The 17,142-nt window shown below is 33.1% G+C and overlaps 1 protein-coding gene across 1 annotated transcript in view; it reads left to right on the forward strand.

The window, feature by feature from the left end:
• Window positions 1–17,014, forward strand: part of LOC120346414 (sperm-associated antigen 17-like) — a 33,642-nt gene extending 16,628 nt beyond the window's left edge. The window contains exons 24-45 of the mRNA XM_039416142.2: window positions 900–1,081; window positions 1,829–2,000; window positions 2,490–2,773; window positions 3,408–3,549; window positions 3,947–4,098; window positions 5,066–5,183; window positions 5,747–5,862; window positions 6,633–6,760; window positions 7,077–7,216; window positions 8,141–8,261; window positions 8,940–9,094; window positions 9,809–9,972; window positions 10,727–10,932; window positions 11,367–11,650; window positions 11,981–12,139; window positions 12,670–12,801; window positions 13,423–13,610; window positions 14,090–14,197; window positions 14,679–14,819; window positions 15,470–15,614; window positions 16,272–16,419; window positions 16,916–17,014. Of these exons, the coding sequence (XP_039272076.2) occupies window positions 900–1,081; window positions 1,829–2,000; window positions 2,490–2,773; window positions 3,408–3,549; window positions 3,947–4,098; window positions 5,066–5,183; window positions 5,747–5,862; window positions 6,633–6,760; window positions 7,077–7,216; window positions 8,141–8,261; window positions 8,940–9,094; window positions 9,809–9,972; window positions 10,727–10,932; window positions 11,367–11,650; window positions 11,981–12,139; window positions 12,670–12,801; window positions 13,423–13,610; window positions 14,090–14,197; window positions 14,679–14,819; window positions 15,470–15,614; window positions 16,272–16,408 (3,374 nt within the window). The 3' untranslated portion in view covers window positions 16,409–16,419; window positions 16,916–17,014. The remainder of the gene's footprint in view (window positions 1–899; window positions 1,082–1,828; window positions 2,001–2,489; window positions 2,774–3,407; window positions 3,550–3,946; window positions 4,099–5,065; window positions 5,184–5,746; window positions 5,863–6,632; window positions 6,761–7,076; window positions 7,217–8,140; window positions 8,262–8,939; window positions 9,095–9,808; window positions 9,973–10,726; window positions 10,933–11,366; window positions 11,651–11,980; window positions 12,140–12,669; window positions 12,802–13,422; window positions 13,611–14,089; window positions 14,198–14,678; window positions 14,820–15,469; window positions 15,615–16,271; window positions 16,420–16,915) is intronic.
• The last annotated feature ends 128 nt before the right edge of the window (window positions 17,015–17,142 follow it).

Below are 17,142 nucleotides of genomic sequence, written 5' to 3' on the forward strand. Positions count from 1 at the left end.
TTCACACTTTTCTTTACAAATATCCACTTTTGCTTAAGTGGTCACCAGATACTTGAGAAATTTGTTAAATTTTAACACTTTAAAGGGGAGACTGATTAATCAGACTACCCTTGAGAATGTTGAAATATTTCTTACAAAAAAAATTTAACTACTAGTAATTGAATTTGAATAGGAAATTGGTTGGCAGCAGAGTAATTGGACATAATGATAAGTGTTTGCACAGTGTTGGCCCTTCAGAACTTTTATACTAAGTTCCAATCGTTGGTGCTGATCTAATTTATCATTATCAAACAGATTGTGATGGGAATTTTACATGTTTTTACGTTTTCTGTTGAACTGTTTTCGATTTTCTCATGTCTCACCTGTAGTTTTACATAACATAATATAGATGTGAAATAGATTTACTTCTTAAATCTTGGCATTACAAATAATTTGTTTATTACTCTGTGTTTATGTACATGAATTTTCTCTCATCATTCAATGCAATGGGATGAATTTTGAATATTTATAGATATACAGTGGTACTTCGGTATTCGAACATAATTTGTTCAGATTGGTGTTCGACTACCGATTTGTTCAAGTACCAGAACTTTTTTAGCCTTGAGAAATAATTGTATTTATTTTAATCTGTTTTTTACGCATTCCAAAATACCCAATACCCGGATTTTGGAACACCAAATTTGTCGCAGCATTTTTGACTAGAATTTTTGGTCAACTACCGAATTGTTTGAGTAACAAGTCATTCTCCTACCGACGTATCACTGTATAATGATTACTTATTAAAAAACAGCAGAACATTTTGCTTTGTGCTAATTTGTTATACACGAAATATGGTATAAAATATTGTAATTTCCCTCGCTTTTTCTTTTTATAAAGATTCTTTTTTTAAATTTTCCTAGGTACAAACTTTTTGACTGGTGAAAACCAATACAAACTTATGGTTCGACAATGCTATCCATACAAAACTCTTGGCAAACAAAAGACTGAGAGTTTACGAGCTCATCCAGCAATGGAAGAAGTATCTCGATGTATAAAATCAGATGGAACTGTGATTAAAGTTATGAAAGATGGATCGACTATGGTGCGTCTAGAGGAATTTAGAATCTGGAAACAATAGATAAAGTGAAATTTTTATTACTGGATGGAAAATGTTGCATGTTGTTTCTTAATTTTAGCATTAGCATAAAATACTTCAGCGTCACAGTACATTTGAATTTTTTGTTAATTAAATTGCATTTTTTCATATTATTAAATGATGCATTGTTGTTTTTAGTGATTTCGTTTTCCATAAAGTCTCCTTACAATTTAAAAAATTAAAAAAATAATATTAGAAATGTTTAAAATTGTGAATAATAAGACTTTATGGATAGCCTACCCCATACTTTAAGTTGATTTTGTAAGGATGGGCTTGTGTATGATTTTTATCACTGGGATGTGGAATGTGATTCCAGTTACAACCAAAAGTTCTCATTATTAATAATATAGGTTAATAATATATAGGTTGCAAATTCAATGTATTTATTCGTTTACACAGTTGCAGTCCAGCAATGATTGTTGTGGCGAGTTTAAAATTAGATAATTGCTGTCCTTTTTAGTGTGTTGTTGCTTCAATCTACTTAATATTGACCCGCTTACTGCTAGCATCAGCTATCCACATCATATGCATTTTTCTTCTGTAGTTAGTAACATTTACTTGTGATATATTTTCCTTCAGATTCATTCTAGATATACTTTAGATTCATTATTGATATACGTTAGATTCAAGTTGCATAAAAACTTATATCAAGGTACAATACTCACTTTCTAAATCATTACACTTACATAACAGGTATTATTTGCCGATGGTACAACCTGCTTCAATCAAGGAACTGGGCCATTGGTACAGGAACGTAAAATACCTGTCACACCACACAGCATGCCTTCCGCTGTTGCTCAACAGTTACAAACACAAGCATCGACTGATGAACAGAGAAATTCAACTTCACCAGGAAGCAAGAAAGGTGATTTATCTAAGCTGAATGGATAGATGGATAAAATATCATTGATTGAATTTTTATAGCCATACCAATCTACAAAAGTTTTTTTACTACTTGTGATAATAAAATTGCTTCTTGGCCAGTAATGCAAATAATGATGAAAATGTTCTTTTACAATTTAATTTGTTATGAGTGGCCCAAAAAAACAGAACCCATAAATTTTTAAATTACTTATACGAAAATGAAGGAAATTTATTTAACGGTTCAACTTCTGATTGCATACGATTGTACCCAAAAGTTTCACTAATATAAGATGATATGCACAAAAGTTATATTAATTCTAGAATATGTTCCAAACAACCTAGGTCCTGTTTTTTGGGGGGAGGTAACCCGTATTATCAATTTTCCAGATTCAGAATATTATTTGTAATCTATCTATATTAGTAAATCACCCAGTTTCGAATATCCCTATTCTGGTTTTTATAATATTTTGTCAAAACTCATATTTTTTAGGATCCAAAGGTCGAAAATCCAGTGGCAAAACCAATCCCAACACAACTGCCACTGATCCATCGGTGGCAGGGACAGATACTGGTGGTGGAGCAGGAGGAACCTTGACTGCAGCTGCCGGTTTAGAAGCAGACGCAGGTGCAACAGCAGAAGCTGATTTAGAAAAAGCAGCATCATGGCACACTGTGTGTATGAATGGAGAAAGATATGTTACTAAACCAAATGGAGAGAAAGTCAATAAAGAACCATTGTTTTGTTATTCAGCTACTGATCCAGTCACAGGGGAAGTAAGTCATATATATCTTAGTTATATGGTAGTAATTTTTTTTTTTCACCAAGAGAGATGCTTTTCTTTGCGACGTTTTCATACCTACATTCCATATGAGACTCTGCATCCTTTGATAAATAAAAAACAACTATTTTTGAAAGAACTTGTACCTTTTAGTTTTGCCATTCTCTACCAAATTTATTGCAGCCTAGTCAGCTAGTGGGCATGGGGTCTGAATTCAATATTTTTAACCCTAGACTATTTATATTTAATGCTTCAGCTATCAGCCAACATTTCCCAATTGTGACGAAAATACAGAAATATTACTTCATAATTTTACTAAAACTGTTTAGGTATTCAATATTATTATATTAAATATGTAGCCTATGCATACATTTTATAATCTATTCAAAATGTACAAAAGCCAGAGTGTGATTGTACGTAACACTAGCTAAGGATCCTTGAACATTGAACAAATAAATGAAACAGAATTTTATGCCTAGTGTAGAAGAAAATAGATATCCAAAATAGACAATAGGTGGAATATATTGAAAAGAGATGAGAAAAACAGTAGCAGCCCATTGTGCTGCTTTTGGGGAGATTCATAATACAAGAATTGTCCTGGTCTAAAGAGGTAAATTACTGTTACCTAGGTACTGTTGTCAAGAGAAGATCATGTGATTCGAGTTGAACGTCCAGATGGAAGTGTTGTTTGTGATCATTCTGATGGTACTAGGATAACACAATACAATAGAGAAATTGAGAAAGCATTGTATGAAGCTGAAGGAGAAGACGGTATTAATTATTTTTATTAATTCTTTAATTTTTTTAAAATATAGAGTAATTACATTCAATCAGTTGGAAACGTAAAGTCAGCCACACTAGTCTACCTATAAACTGGTCAACTACAAAAAACACATTTAATCAAATAAAATGCTTAGATACTGGGCTCCATCACAGAAAAAATAAAACAAAATTGACAGTGTCAGGATTATAGCAAAAATATTGGGTATAAATATACGGTAGTTCACAATTTTATTTTTAAAAATTTCATTTATAATTAGGACTGAATCAATTTGTTACAATAATAAATAACTCTTCGTTAAAGTGGATTACAGTAATTCATTTTGTGATTGCTAAAATACATATTTGAGTAACTATATTATTTGATCACAATCGCTCACATTCATAGAGACCTCAGTGAATGCTTCGAACACAGTTCGACATGTAAGAGTGGAATGTCCAGGATATGCAACAATCTCTTTCAACTGTGATGAAGGATCGTGTCTTACTGTATTCGGAAGTGGAACAAATTTATTAACATCTCCTGATTCTACATATCAGGTATATATGCCAAATTCAATTTTAGTTTTCTCTTCAATTAGGGTGTTACAATTTATGAATATTGTATGAGTTTGGTTTCTTAATAGTGAACGTATAAAGTACAGTGTATGTATGGCACAAACCTGGCATAGAGGAACAATTCTCAATTCCAATATATATGAAATTAACTGTATTAATAAAAGTTTTTGGAAGTTCTATGTTTTAATCATAATAACATCAAAATTATTTCAATTTGAAAGCTGTAAAAAGAATAGATTTTGGAGATATGTAAAAATTTCCTGTTTTGTTGTTGTTTACAAAATATTTGTAATGCTTAATTTTGCAATTTGCTCTTTATGTTCTGTGGATTTTAAACTAAAAATGTGTTTGGATCAAAAACTAAGGACATCAGTGGTTTGAAATTAAAACTCGTACAATTAGTTATATATGTGTAATATCAATATCATTCCCTTAATTAATTATAAGTATAAGTTTATTTCGACTCCATAATCAGCATAACAGGCGATAAAATGATTGATAAAAACAAATAAATAAAAACTGATTATAAAATCAGGAGAGCAAACAAAACATTAGATAAAGTTGAAACCGTACAGAATATAAGATAGAAGGTTTTGCCAAAAGGAAGTGGTACGTGTTCACTCACCTAAAATTATTCAACTAATTCACACACACTCACAGGCACCCCCACACACACACACAACCACAAAGATAGGATAAACTAAGAAAAACGCAATAAACTTAAGATAAATTACATAATAAACAAAAATAAAAATGACTCCTTATTACGTAATAATTTTATAATGGTTTCCATTGCCAAATTGATTGATTTTCTAAACCGGAGTGAACAGTAAAGAAAAAGATTTATTAAAAAGATACCGCAAAGCTGATTATAGTTGGAATCAAATGTCAAATTGCCCAACCAAGGTGGGCTAGAAAATAGTAGATTTAAACAATACTATTGTTTCAGATGAGTCACTGGAATGGCGGACGTATTGATATAGATTGTGATGGTGCAGTAACATACACTCCACGTCCTGATAATGATTTATACGCTGGTATTACGAATGAAACAGAAACAGAGGAAGGCAAGTTTTCTTAAACATATTTAATTAGAATCAAGTCATTTTAAACTTCAAGTAAATTCACCACAAGAATTGTAAGAATTTTCATAGGAAGGATATTTTAACTCTAATTCTCTGAAAGATTTTTTTTTATTGATATATGTCGGAAGTAAATCTTGAAATAAGCCACAGTCATACAGGGCGGGGCAAGAAAACTCCCATATTTCATTAATTATTTAATTCATAAAGAATTTATAATGTTCAAGGTTTTTTGTGACAACCTGTGTAACACATGCTTGTTCCAGATAACAAAATAATTTTGATTATCTAAATCCTGAGAGACTGTTTATGGATGTCTTTAATTTACTAATTAAATTTGAACATTCTGCTGTAAAGATTGAATTGATATTTCATTGAAAAGCGATTGAAACGATTCTAGTAAAGTGTATTGATATCCATTCCTGATAACTATTTTTAGTACATTATAAATTTTCCAAAATTTACCTTTTTCATTTATTTTGTTCGCAAGCCTAATATATCACGATTCTTTGGTTTATTAAGTCATTTAATTCAACAAATATTTTCAGGCACAAATGTAGATAATGTATTCCAAGCACAGATGACACCACTTGGTTCCTATATTATGAGACACAATGCAGATGTTTGTTGTGAAGCTCTTGATCATGAAGGAAATGTTTTTCAAGTATGTGCCAGATACTACCTATAGATTTATAGAGATTGATGTTTGAGCTTTTTTCAATTCTATTTTTCCATGAGTTCTAATTACAATCCCCATACTATTTAGTGTCACTGAATGGGAATAGGATAGAATTTTCATATTCATCTTGGTAGAGAAAAGGTGATGAGACACCTTAACCTTATGGTGTACCGTGTACCACAACATCTTGTCCAGTTAGTGGTCCATGTCGGGTATGGGATTAGTTAGCCAGTTATTTGTTTCAGATGCATGAACTCGATGATGGCGGAGGACATTATTGCCCAGTGGTTATGTGAACCACCCTACAACAGTGAGGAGTCTAGCAATCTTCTCCCACATTATCCTGCACAGGATTCAAATCTGTGAACCTGCGCAGGGTAATCAGAGGTGTGATGGCAAGCGTGTCCCCAACGAAATAATATTTGTTACATTAGATTTCATTGAAATGTGAAACTGCTCGTTCTTCTTGTTCTTAAACTACTTTTCAGAATAGAAGCACTTTTGCTTCAAGTAATTCCATTGGAGTGGGGAATCCCTTGTCAGTCTGTGATCTGATGGCTCTAAAATACCATTGCTGATAATATCTATCTCTAGTAATATATTTCAGTTATATAATTCAGAAAACCATACAGAACTCACCGACAAATAATTGAGTGATTTGGTAATAATAAAACTCCAGATCTTTAATAATAATAAAACTCCAGATCTTCCCCAGTAAAGTTCAAGAATAATGTTAAACCCAAATCTTATAACAGGTTAAAAAATTTGGGGATATCAGTGTAACAAATGCAGCAAGTGATGGAGCATCTGGTGCTGGTGAATCAGCATCAATATTACCACAAGTATCAACAACATCTGATCCACTTGATCATCATCCACCAAGGTAATAGGTTCTTCATTTCTGTATCTGCAACTATTTTTAACATATCAGATATTCTTGTATCCCATATTTAACACATCACAGGGTATATATGAATATTTGATTTACTCTCCCTGTAGTTGGCATGTAGTCCTAATTAGAAATGCTTAGTACGTGAAGATCTTTGATTGAACCACTAATAAGGATGGAAAAAATTCCGATAGGATATGCAAATATCGCTAGATACTGATATTCACTAATTTAATATGTTACATTTTTGATAATAATATAGAAGCACTAATTTCTTATTCATCCTCATCAATTTACATTGATTTTTTAGATTTTTTATTATTCATGAGAATGGCACAGGAACTGAATTACTCAGATATAAAGATGTACAAGAATATTTGGCAGATGCTCAACTTGATCCTACGACAGCTGTTATAAAAGAACCATTACCTGACACTCCCGGTGTTGTAGGTATGAAATAAAGTTTATAAACAGCTTCAGAAATGTGGTATCAAGGATACCTTTTTCATGTTTGTAATGCAGGTCTTTTAACTAGCTTCGTACTAACCATGATCATAAGCAGGTCCACATTCAGTTCAGTACTCATTTTGAACTCTGCAGTTGGCGCATCATGCTAAGCATTAGGGCTACATTTTCCGTCCTCCTCTATTGCCCTGCATGGATTGGCATGTTTGAGTCTCATTGGGATAATTATGTGCAAGATGATTGCTAGACTCCTTGCTATCGCAGAGTGGTTCACCCCTGGTCTGGATGTGGTATCCTACACCATCAAGTAAATGTTTCTGAAACAAATATCTGGTTATCTATTTCAATATATGACGTTGACAGGTAACCGAAGGAGAGGCTGTAGTTTCACATATGATTTGGCCATCTGATCGACCTTCTACGAATTTCTTATTCTCCCTAGCACAGTAAATTTGGAAAGTATCCAACTGGTATCTGAGGGATAAGCAATTCATATGTCTGAATCACATTTATAAACCTGTGGTTAAACTCTCATTCAAAAAAATGCTAAAACATCTGCATCAATGTGTTCTGTTTGATCTGATGCTGGTCCTAAAGGACACTTATATCATATTTAGTGGTAATTGAAATTCTCATTTATCAATGTAAGATAAAACTGCCTTGATAACTTTACCCCAGGATAAATATGTAAATCCTATTCTATCCTGTAAAAAATAAAGTCTGAGGGATATGTCTGTTGCTTATAACAAAGCATAACATCGATCAAGCTTCTTTTGAGTACAGTTCCTTCCAAGGAGTTGATGTGAGTCTCCAGTTTTGTCATACATATATTTTTTTACTCAATATTTCAACTAAATTTTCCTCTATCTTGCAACTTCATAATAATATTGGCAATATTTATTATCACAGGAATCACAGTAATGCGTCCACATTTTGGCAACAGTAGTGAAGCTTGGCTAACTCAAAAATTGGAAGAAAACATAATACCAGAAAACATTAGAAGTAGAGATCTTGCACTGTTTCCACAACGGTATGTTTTTCTAATAAACTAATAATAAAGTGTTCTGCTTTTGAAATAATGTAGAAAATGATATTGCCGACTGACTCATCGATAGAATAATGTGCCCAATTGAAAAGTTGTTTATATCAGTGCTTCTCATTCTCAACCTTTCTACACTTGTGGCATATTTTCAGCGTCGAAAGAAATCTTAGGCCCCCAAAACCTTCAATGAAGATTTTGAGTATCCTATAACATGTTATTTTATATCATGTTTGTAATTATATAAACAATACAGTAAAAAAGTCTATGATCAGACCACTCCTTGTGTCTTTTTATCACCTTATCAAGTTGAACTTCCAAACCTTGGTTCAATATCAGTCATACATTTTTTCCAATAAAAACTCCAGAGCCATTTCAAAAGTCACCTTGAAAAACACTGGATTATACCTTATATATGTATTTCAAATTCCCCACGAGTTAGTCATGGGAAAAAAGGGTACTCCTGAAGTATGCGCACCAAGATGTCGCATAACCTGAACCCTAACCTGGTACACAACCTGAGTTCAGGTTGTACGCCATCTTGGTGCGCATACTTCAGGAGGTCCGAAAAAAGATATGAGAATTATTCATTAACTTCTTAACTTGATGTGAAATATTCTTCCTAACCTCTGTTCTCCATACTATCCATGAGTTTTCATTCAAATTCAGAGAGGAAAAGACAACTGGTCCACCATTTGGAACAACTGCAGGAAAAGGTCTGGCAGTTGGAAGTGCTCCTGGTATACCTGAACCTCCTCCTGTACCACCATGTCCTGCTGTTCTTGAACTCCGACAGTTGGTTCAGTTCAATCCTGTTTCTAGTGGTAGGTATTGTATGGAAACTATTTTCATATACTCTGTATGTTTCAAAGCACCATTCATCTTCAGTGAAGATTTCATATAAACTTGCATACTGATTATACTGTAAATGTATATTATCAAGTGTTGGGGAGACCTAAGTCAGTGACTTGAAGTCGTAGTGTCATCTCTCTCTTATTTATCAATTTTATTATTATTTGTAAAATCTACTATGGCTTGGACTAAACTCAAGATTTGAGGATGCAGCGAAGCGACTTCACTTGGAACTCAAGAGTTCTGTGACTAGACTTGGGACTTGAATTTTGAAATTTGATGGGACTTAAGACTAAGATAGCCCAAGGCTCGACTTGACGGGATTTAGAGACTTGTACCCAACGCTGGTTACCCATGCTTCGAATACTTAATACTCAACAATTTATGAACATTTCTAAGAACAACACATAAGAATAACATATTTAAATTAAGAGTATTTATAATTGTAACATTTTTAAATGTTGTCCGGATAGCAGCTCCATGCTCTGTTCTTCCATTGTGTTTTTGTTTTGAAAATTGTGGGGCTCCGCGATTACTTCAGAGAAGCATACGGGGTTCGCAGGCACATAAAGTTTAAGAACCACTGATTTAGGTGGTTTATTCTCTCTTTTTGTTGCCACCAAAATAACTTGCCTGTCAGCTTTTAATCTTCTTGTATGTGACAATCATTTTTATGTTTAAAAAAGATCTTCGAAGTCATTTGAGAAACAATTTGATTGAGATTGGGAATATGATAAAAAATAGAGAAAAACAAAGACAAGAAGCAGAAGTGAATGATCCAAGATCTTGGGATGAAAAAGTTCGAGCAAATGATTTGTTATCGCTTGTTCTAGAATTTGATGAAGGACAGGTATGTGATTGATACAGTAAAATATTTTCTAATAATTGAATTTCATTTATTTAATTAAAAAAAATAATCAAATTATGTTTGTGTCTGTTGTGTTTTATTGTTTTCTCATTGTTCGGCGCATCGTGCAAGGTATAAGGAAAACTCTCGTTGTTTCACTGCTGATTGCCCTGAATGAGTTCTCATGTTCATAATCGCTGAGTGATAATTATGTGCAGTGATTCACATTACCGCTGATCAATTACGGCTTCCTTTATCACCGAAATCGATCCAATAGAACAATTTACTGGTTAAATATCCCCATGCCTGGGATGGCCACTTGATAAGTCACGGTTCACCATTTGATTTATCGCCTTAGTGTTCCTCTATCATAGCATGAATGTTAAAATTCTTCAAATTTCAAGCTGTGCAACTATTTGAAAATTTTATTAAACAATATATATATATATATAATATTTGGAAATCTGTATTTCTATCTCATTCAAGTTCACAGTTTGCATTTTTCTTATTCACTGTGTAATAACTGTACATTATCTTGCTTCAGTCAAGTCAAACAGAATATCAGTCTGGTCTGTTGGCTACACTTTACACTTATTTCAATTTACATTTGTTATTTTTGGTCTAAATTTAAAGTAGAGCATGTTAAAAATTGACCTCAATAAATTACCTTATCAATCCTTTGCCTTAATTAAAACTAATTCTCCTCTAAAGATGTAGATTTTAGGTTCAATATGCCCTCTTTTCGATATTCAACTAGGTTTCTCCTAAATCTCCAACTGCACCACAACCATCTGGTCAACCTGCTGAAGGTGTAAAAACTGCAACAAAGGCTTCAGCAGTTCATAATCAACAATCACCAAATGTTATCAGAGCAATTTATGAAGAAGCTGTCACCCCACCTCCTATGCAGAAACCTGATCCACCAAGAAATAAACTGACGCAAGATGATTGGGACAGAATAAGGTTGTCTGATTTATAAATTGAAGAAGACTTATTTCATTGTAATTGTATTTCTACAATATAAATCTGTTAGTTACGCATGTTACTATGATTATACTTTATTGCACATTTCTCTAATATAAGTCAGACTTTTTGAGACTTGTTGATAAAAGTACTTTATTCATCCAATTTTTATTGGATCCTTGGATGGTGTTATATGCAAGTCGTACTCTGACTTTTGTACAATTTATACCAATATACTGGACTTAATTTTTCCTCAATGGCATTGCCCAATGCCACCACAAAACTGTCATACATTCATGTTGTAATGCTTTATTAATTGCTCACACTATCTTTTGCAGTGGTTCTCTTCAGTTTGCAGTAACAAATATCAGCTTTTTTGATAGCATCCATAAACACCTTTTTTTCTCACCATCTAAATTTTCTCTATCTTCCAGACGTTCTATCGATGAAGAGAAGCTTGGTCGTGGAGCATTGAAACACAGAGACGTTCCTCCGTATTTTGAAAGTGAAGAAGGCAGGGCATGGTTGATGACACAAGCACCTGATCTTGAAGCACTTTCACGTCAACTTGCTCCAGATCCGCGGAAAGATGGAACGGAAGCAAAAATGGCTAGGAAAGAAAAAGTTGGTGATAAAAAATCGGTGTCGCAAACAACACCGGCGAGAGGAAGTGGAGAACCATTGACCACTCCATCGCAATCCAGAGCTTCAGAAAATGGTGAGCTGTTCTTTAAACAATTTTTCAGTTGAATTTACTTTTAACTACCAGTGCAGTCAAGGGGTTACACAAGTTTCTATTCCAATCTGAGAGTCTATAATATCAATGTATATTGTTAAAATATAATCAACTATTAAACTTGCTACACTTTGGATAGCATTTTGTTTTGTCAGTATTAGGTTTGGTTTTATACATATTTATAATTTATACGATTTAGACAATTAGACTATTGCTTAGAGGTTACATTAGGGTTTTACTTCACTAAAAAGGTTGAAATCAACTGCTCTAACTAATAATCTCACAATTTTTCACAATTGCAATTTTTGCCAGGCGCCACCACCAACATTCCGGTATCTGACACTCCTTCGAAAATGCGACCAACTAACCCAACACCTGGTCATGCGAGTGGTTCTGGAACACCTACAAAAGTACGACCAGAAAATCCAACGCCATTTGCAGCATCCCAAGCAAGGCAGGCAGCTAGACCAAGTAACTAAATTTTTTATCTTGAGATAGCTGGCCCACTTACCTACACAAATTCTAATTTTATGTACTAACCGTTTTATCCTTAACAATAATTCAAAAACACCAATAAATGTATGAAAGTCCAATATCTCGGTGCTGGACACTCCAACAATAACGATGTAAAGTTATTAAAATTGAAATGTAAATAATTTAATGGGTGTACTTCTTTCGTATTTAACTTACAAACCTCCAAATTCTAACTCCATGTTGCTCAATGAAATATTTATGCACATATCCACACTACTGAAGCAACTCATGTTCTTATTCTTGATAGTTTTTAAAGCAGAAAATACAGTTCACACAAATAGATATTGGGAAATGGCACACATTGACGTAGTCCACTTAAAAAGGAACTCTCACGGAACCCTACAGAACCCCCAAAACTAACAGAACTTTGATTGAAAAGCACTAATATATTTTTATGTGCATATTTTGAACATACCATAGTCAATGTCATTTTATGAGTATGGTAAAGTACTTCCATGTTTCATTAGGTAATCCGACTCCAAGCCATGCATACAGTGGGGAATCGAATGCAACAAGACAAAGCCTACCAGACGTGAATTATGGACAATTCCAACCTTCACCTATCCCTGAAAACCCAACTTCTGCTCAAAGAAGAGAAGGTATAAATAAACTCAATAATAATGTTTGATTTATTATAACATTCTGTCTTTTATGTTTTTACTTCTCAAAGCCATCACAGTGATAGGGTGACCCAAAGAAACTGTACCCACAAAGAGTACACAAATTCCATATTGTCTTTTTATTTTATAATATTCATATGAATTCATATGAAAATTTTACATATTCATTTGAATTTTTGATTCAAGTTAAGTCAATAGTTGCTACTGGAACAATCTCGTCTCCTATGAGACTGAGGATTTAACACTTGAACTTCTGTTTGTGTATGATTCTGCCCAAATGTTTACACTCTTCACAAATTTTCACTTCTATGTTCATTCTAGAATATGTTCCAAATGACCTGGGTTATGTTTTTGAGGGTCTATGTTTTTAATGAGATATTCAACAATGATTCCCTGTAAGTTGGAAAATTTCAAAAAATCTAGTTTATTTGTTGATTTGTTGACTCTTCCATTTCCATGTAATTAGGAATCTTTGTGGCAAGTTCTTTTTATTTTGATTTTTTAGAGATTACAGCAAAGCATGGTACTGTGAAATATCCATTTTTTTGTGCCATTGAGATAATCATGTGATTTTTTTTGCTTTTGGTAACATTCTTACAGGAGCATCATTCATTGAAGACAGTTCCTCATCGAGTGGAATGATGATGCAAATGGAAACAACTGGAGGATCAGATCTTGTTTTGACAAGAAGTCTACTGTACGATGTTAATGGTGAACCAAGAAAAGAGAAAGTCAAATTACCAGCTTCAATACTTAGTGATAAACCAGCAGCATTTCCAAATAAACAGGTTTGGTTTGCTGTAGTGTGGAATTCTGGACAAACCGTTGCTAGCTACGCATATATTAAAGTTGAAAATCCAATGTACAACCAAAAGCTATATGTGATATGTAAAATAGCCACTGGCGCATGACCTTGCACACAGAGCACAAACTACACATTCACTGAAAAATTAGAACAAATTTGCATTTGAAAAATTTCAGTACAGTCAAAAGTAAATCTTACTATAAATTCTTATTATAGCAAACAACTTCCTTTCAATGTCTAGATACAAATTGAAATTAAAACAGCAATTTACACACTCGACTACTTTTCATTCAACCTTAGTAGTAATTTTTCAACCATATTTTTTATTCAACGCATGCAAAAATATTTCTGACCTTTATCAATATAACAGCATATCAATCAAATTTTATAAAAAATTTCATTGCCAAATCGCTGAAAAATTTTCCACTCATTCATTACTTATAATGTATGTTGTTTATCTAGTTCACATCAGTTGAAGATCCTGTCAGAAGAAAAGTAAAAACATCATCAGTTGCTGAATCTGTTATGCGAGGAAATGCGAAGAGAGGATTTGAATTGTTACCACCGGAGGTTTGGTTTTACAAGAAATGGATTTGTTAGCACTATTCAATTCTTAGAAAAAGGATTCTTGAAAGTCTTCTAACCTATTAAAATATATAAAAATCTAAATCTCTGTCTTGTGACTAGTCCTCTATGATATAGGCAATTGCGGAGATTTGAAGTATTTTCATTTGCCTAAATTGACTACACTCATGTGTATGTATGTCTGAAGATGAATTGTGCGTATATATATGAGTATAAAAATAAATTTAGGTGCCTAATATATGGTCAATCTTCAAATGTAATCCAAAAATATAAAAATATTATTATATATATATTATATATGTGTCTAGTAAGCTCAATATAATAGAATATTTTTTGACAGTTGTCATTTTTCAACTTCTTAATAGCCTTACTTCTCATATATGTGATGTACTACTTGAAAAATGGATTTAACATTACCTTTTTTCAACATCTTATTTCAACCTTCATTCATGAACTTTATTTTCAGATTATTTTTGGGGTTTTGAAAGAAGGGAATACATACAGTTATACAGCAAGATTGAAAAACACTGGTATTGATACTTGTAGATTCAAAATCAAACAACCTCCACCTGGCACTGGATTAAGAGTTCATTATACTCCGGGCCCAGTGAGTCATTTTTCTTATTTTTCCTTCCCACCAAGGAAGTTCATGTGGAGACATAGTTTTATATTTTCTGATATTGGAATCAAAATTCAAGTTGTATTTACAGAATTTGCCCATACCAAAATGTTTGTTGCCTAAATCTTTTGCATCTTGAATCTGGTATTGAATTCTAAGTTGTAAATTTTTTGTCCGTTTGGAGTCATATGGAACATTCATCTTACCACTCAACTAATACTTGCACCATTTCCCCACTCCGGTTTTATTATTCAGGATATTGTAATCAGGGATGTCCAAAACGAATAGAATATTCGAATACATTCAAATTTCATTATATTTGATATACCAATTTTTTTATTTTAGGAATATATTTATACCTGGAAATTAGTAATTTCAAGCTGCCAGACAAACAGATAAAAACGTACAATATCTCAAGTGATAACAAACAACACAGAGAAAACAACGACCTTTAAATATATATGTCGTTCAAAATGTGATAACATGAAGATATAGTAATTTTCTACACAAACTTGCCCCCAATTTAGAATCAATTCGATATTCCATAAACTATTTTTCAGAATGTATTCAAAATAGTGAGTTTTTGGTTTTGGCAATCCCTGATTGCAAGATTCATATTTACATTTGCTACTTACTAGGTTGCAGCAGGCATGGATACTCTTCTTCACATTGAATGCTATGCAATCGCCGTAGGTGTAGAAGGAGATTCTGGTGTCGGTACCATCAACCATCAGATGGAAATTATAACTGAAACTGAGACATTATGTTTACCGATCTCAGCAAATATCCTTTTCTAATTGGACTAATATTCTATTCAAGGCTTGAGGCTTGTCTAATGATACTTACTAAACGTTAATTCCCTGAATTCTGCAATAGTTCGAATTTGTTACTGGGTGTTGCAACACATTAAACATATTTGAGTCAATTAAATTAGCTGACCATTGCCATAGTCTAGGCATATTTTCACGTTATTGGCCACAGCAGATGAATGCTACATTATTTTCTAGTTACCTTGTCCCATTCTTCCACCTTCGAAACAAAAATGAAATTCAATTAGATATAATATAGGCCTCCGCTCAACTTGTTTCACAAATGGGTTGGACACAAAAGTCCCCACAAGGCATGTAATACATAATAAAAAAATAAATAAGATACCAGAAAACAGACCGTGGGAATTTGCAATAGCCTGTAAAATTGCAAATGATTTATTTTCCCATTTGTCAGTGAAAAACTTCAGCAGAGAATCAGCATAGTAGTAACTGTTTTTTAAGTAACCATTCTTCAATTGCTGGGAAAGCCTGATATTCATCCTGTTTTTTGGTAGCTTCTCACTATATGATTTGATCAGGTTATAGGAGACCTTTATCCACTATAAATCAGGCAAGGAAATATAAAACTAGCTTTTATGTTGTATATCTATTCCTTGACCAGAGCTTTCACTAGTTTTAACCAGTCATGACTATGAGAACAGAAGTGAATCGATGCCACCTGGTGGAAAAGCACCGGGTGTAAAGTTGTTGTCTGCTAAACCACCATCAAGGGAAGGAATTGTCAGACCAATGAAAGTCGCTTCATAAATTTTTCACAAGTAAGAACATGATATCAGGTTCTATTGAGCTGATTTTGTGAGCTTTTTAGTCGAACGATGAACTGCCCTGCAGTTTGCTTCATTAAATGCATTATTAGCTGCTATGTATGAGTGATGACCTGTTCATTGTCTGTCCGTCTCATAAACACAGGGTGAAACCCCCTAAAATGGGCCATTTAGAACTTGTTGTAGAGAGAATATGACTTTTGTGCAAAGCGTCTTGGGTTGCTGAAACTTTTAGATACAATCGTACACATACACACACAAGTGTTAATCAAATAAACTCTTTCATTTTTGTAGGAAAAATTTATGGGTTGTCATTTTTTTGGGTCTCCCTGTTAGCATCCAATGAAATTAATACAATGATCCTCCAAAATTTGCATCGGTGTTGAAAAAATATATAAATCCAGAAATTTCAACACTTCAATAGAAGATATACATACTGGTCATCATTTTTATGTAATTCTCTAATTACAAGCATTTTTTATTTATTCAGGTTGTTGGAGAATGCAACAAAATTCTTGTTGAGAAAACTTGTATTATAATAAACTTATAATTTGTTAAAAATAAAAATATATTTTGATACTGCATGTTATTTCTTATGGTTCCTGCTTTCTCAGGGGGGTTGCCAAACGAAACAATAAAATGCATCTGAATCAGTGATGGAAAAATAGAAATTTCTACACGAGCGAAATAACAAAAAATGAGAAATATTGGATACCA

This window comes from Styela clava, chromosome 8 (genome assembly GCF_964204865.1).
Source record: "Styela clava chromosome 8, kaStyClav1.hap1.2, whole genome shotgun sequence".
In the NCBI taxonomy this organism is placed as follows: domain Eukaryota; kingdom Metazoa; phylum Chordata; class Ascidiacea; order Stolidobranchia; family Styelidae; genus Styela; species Styela clava.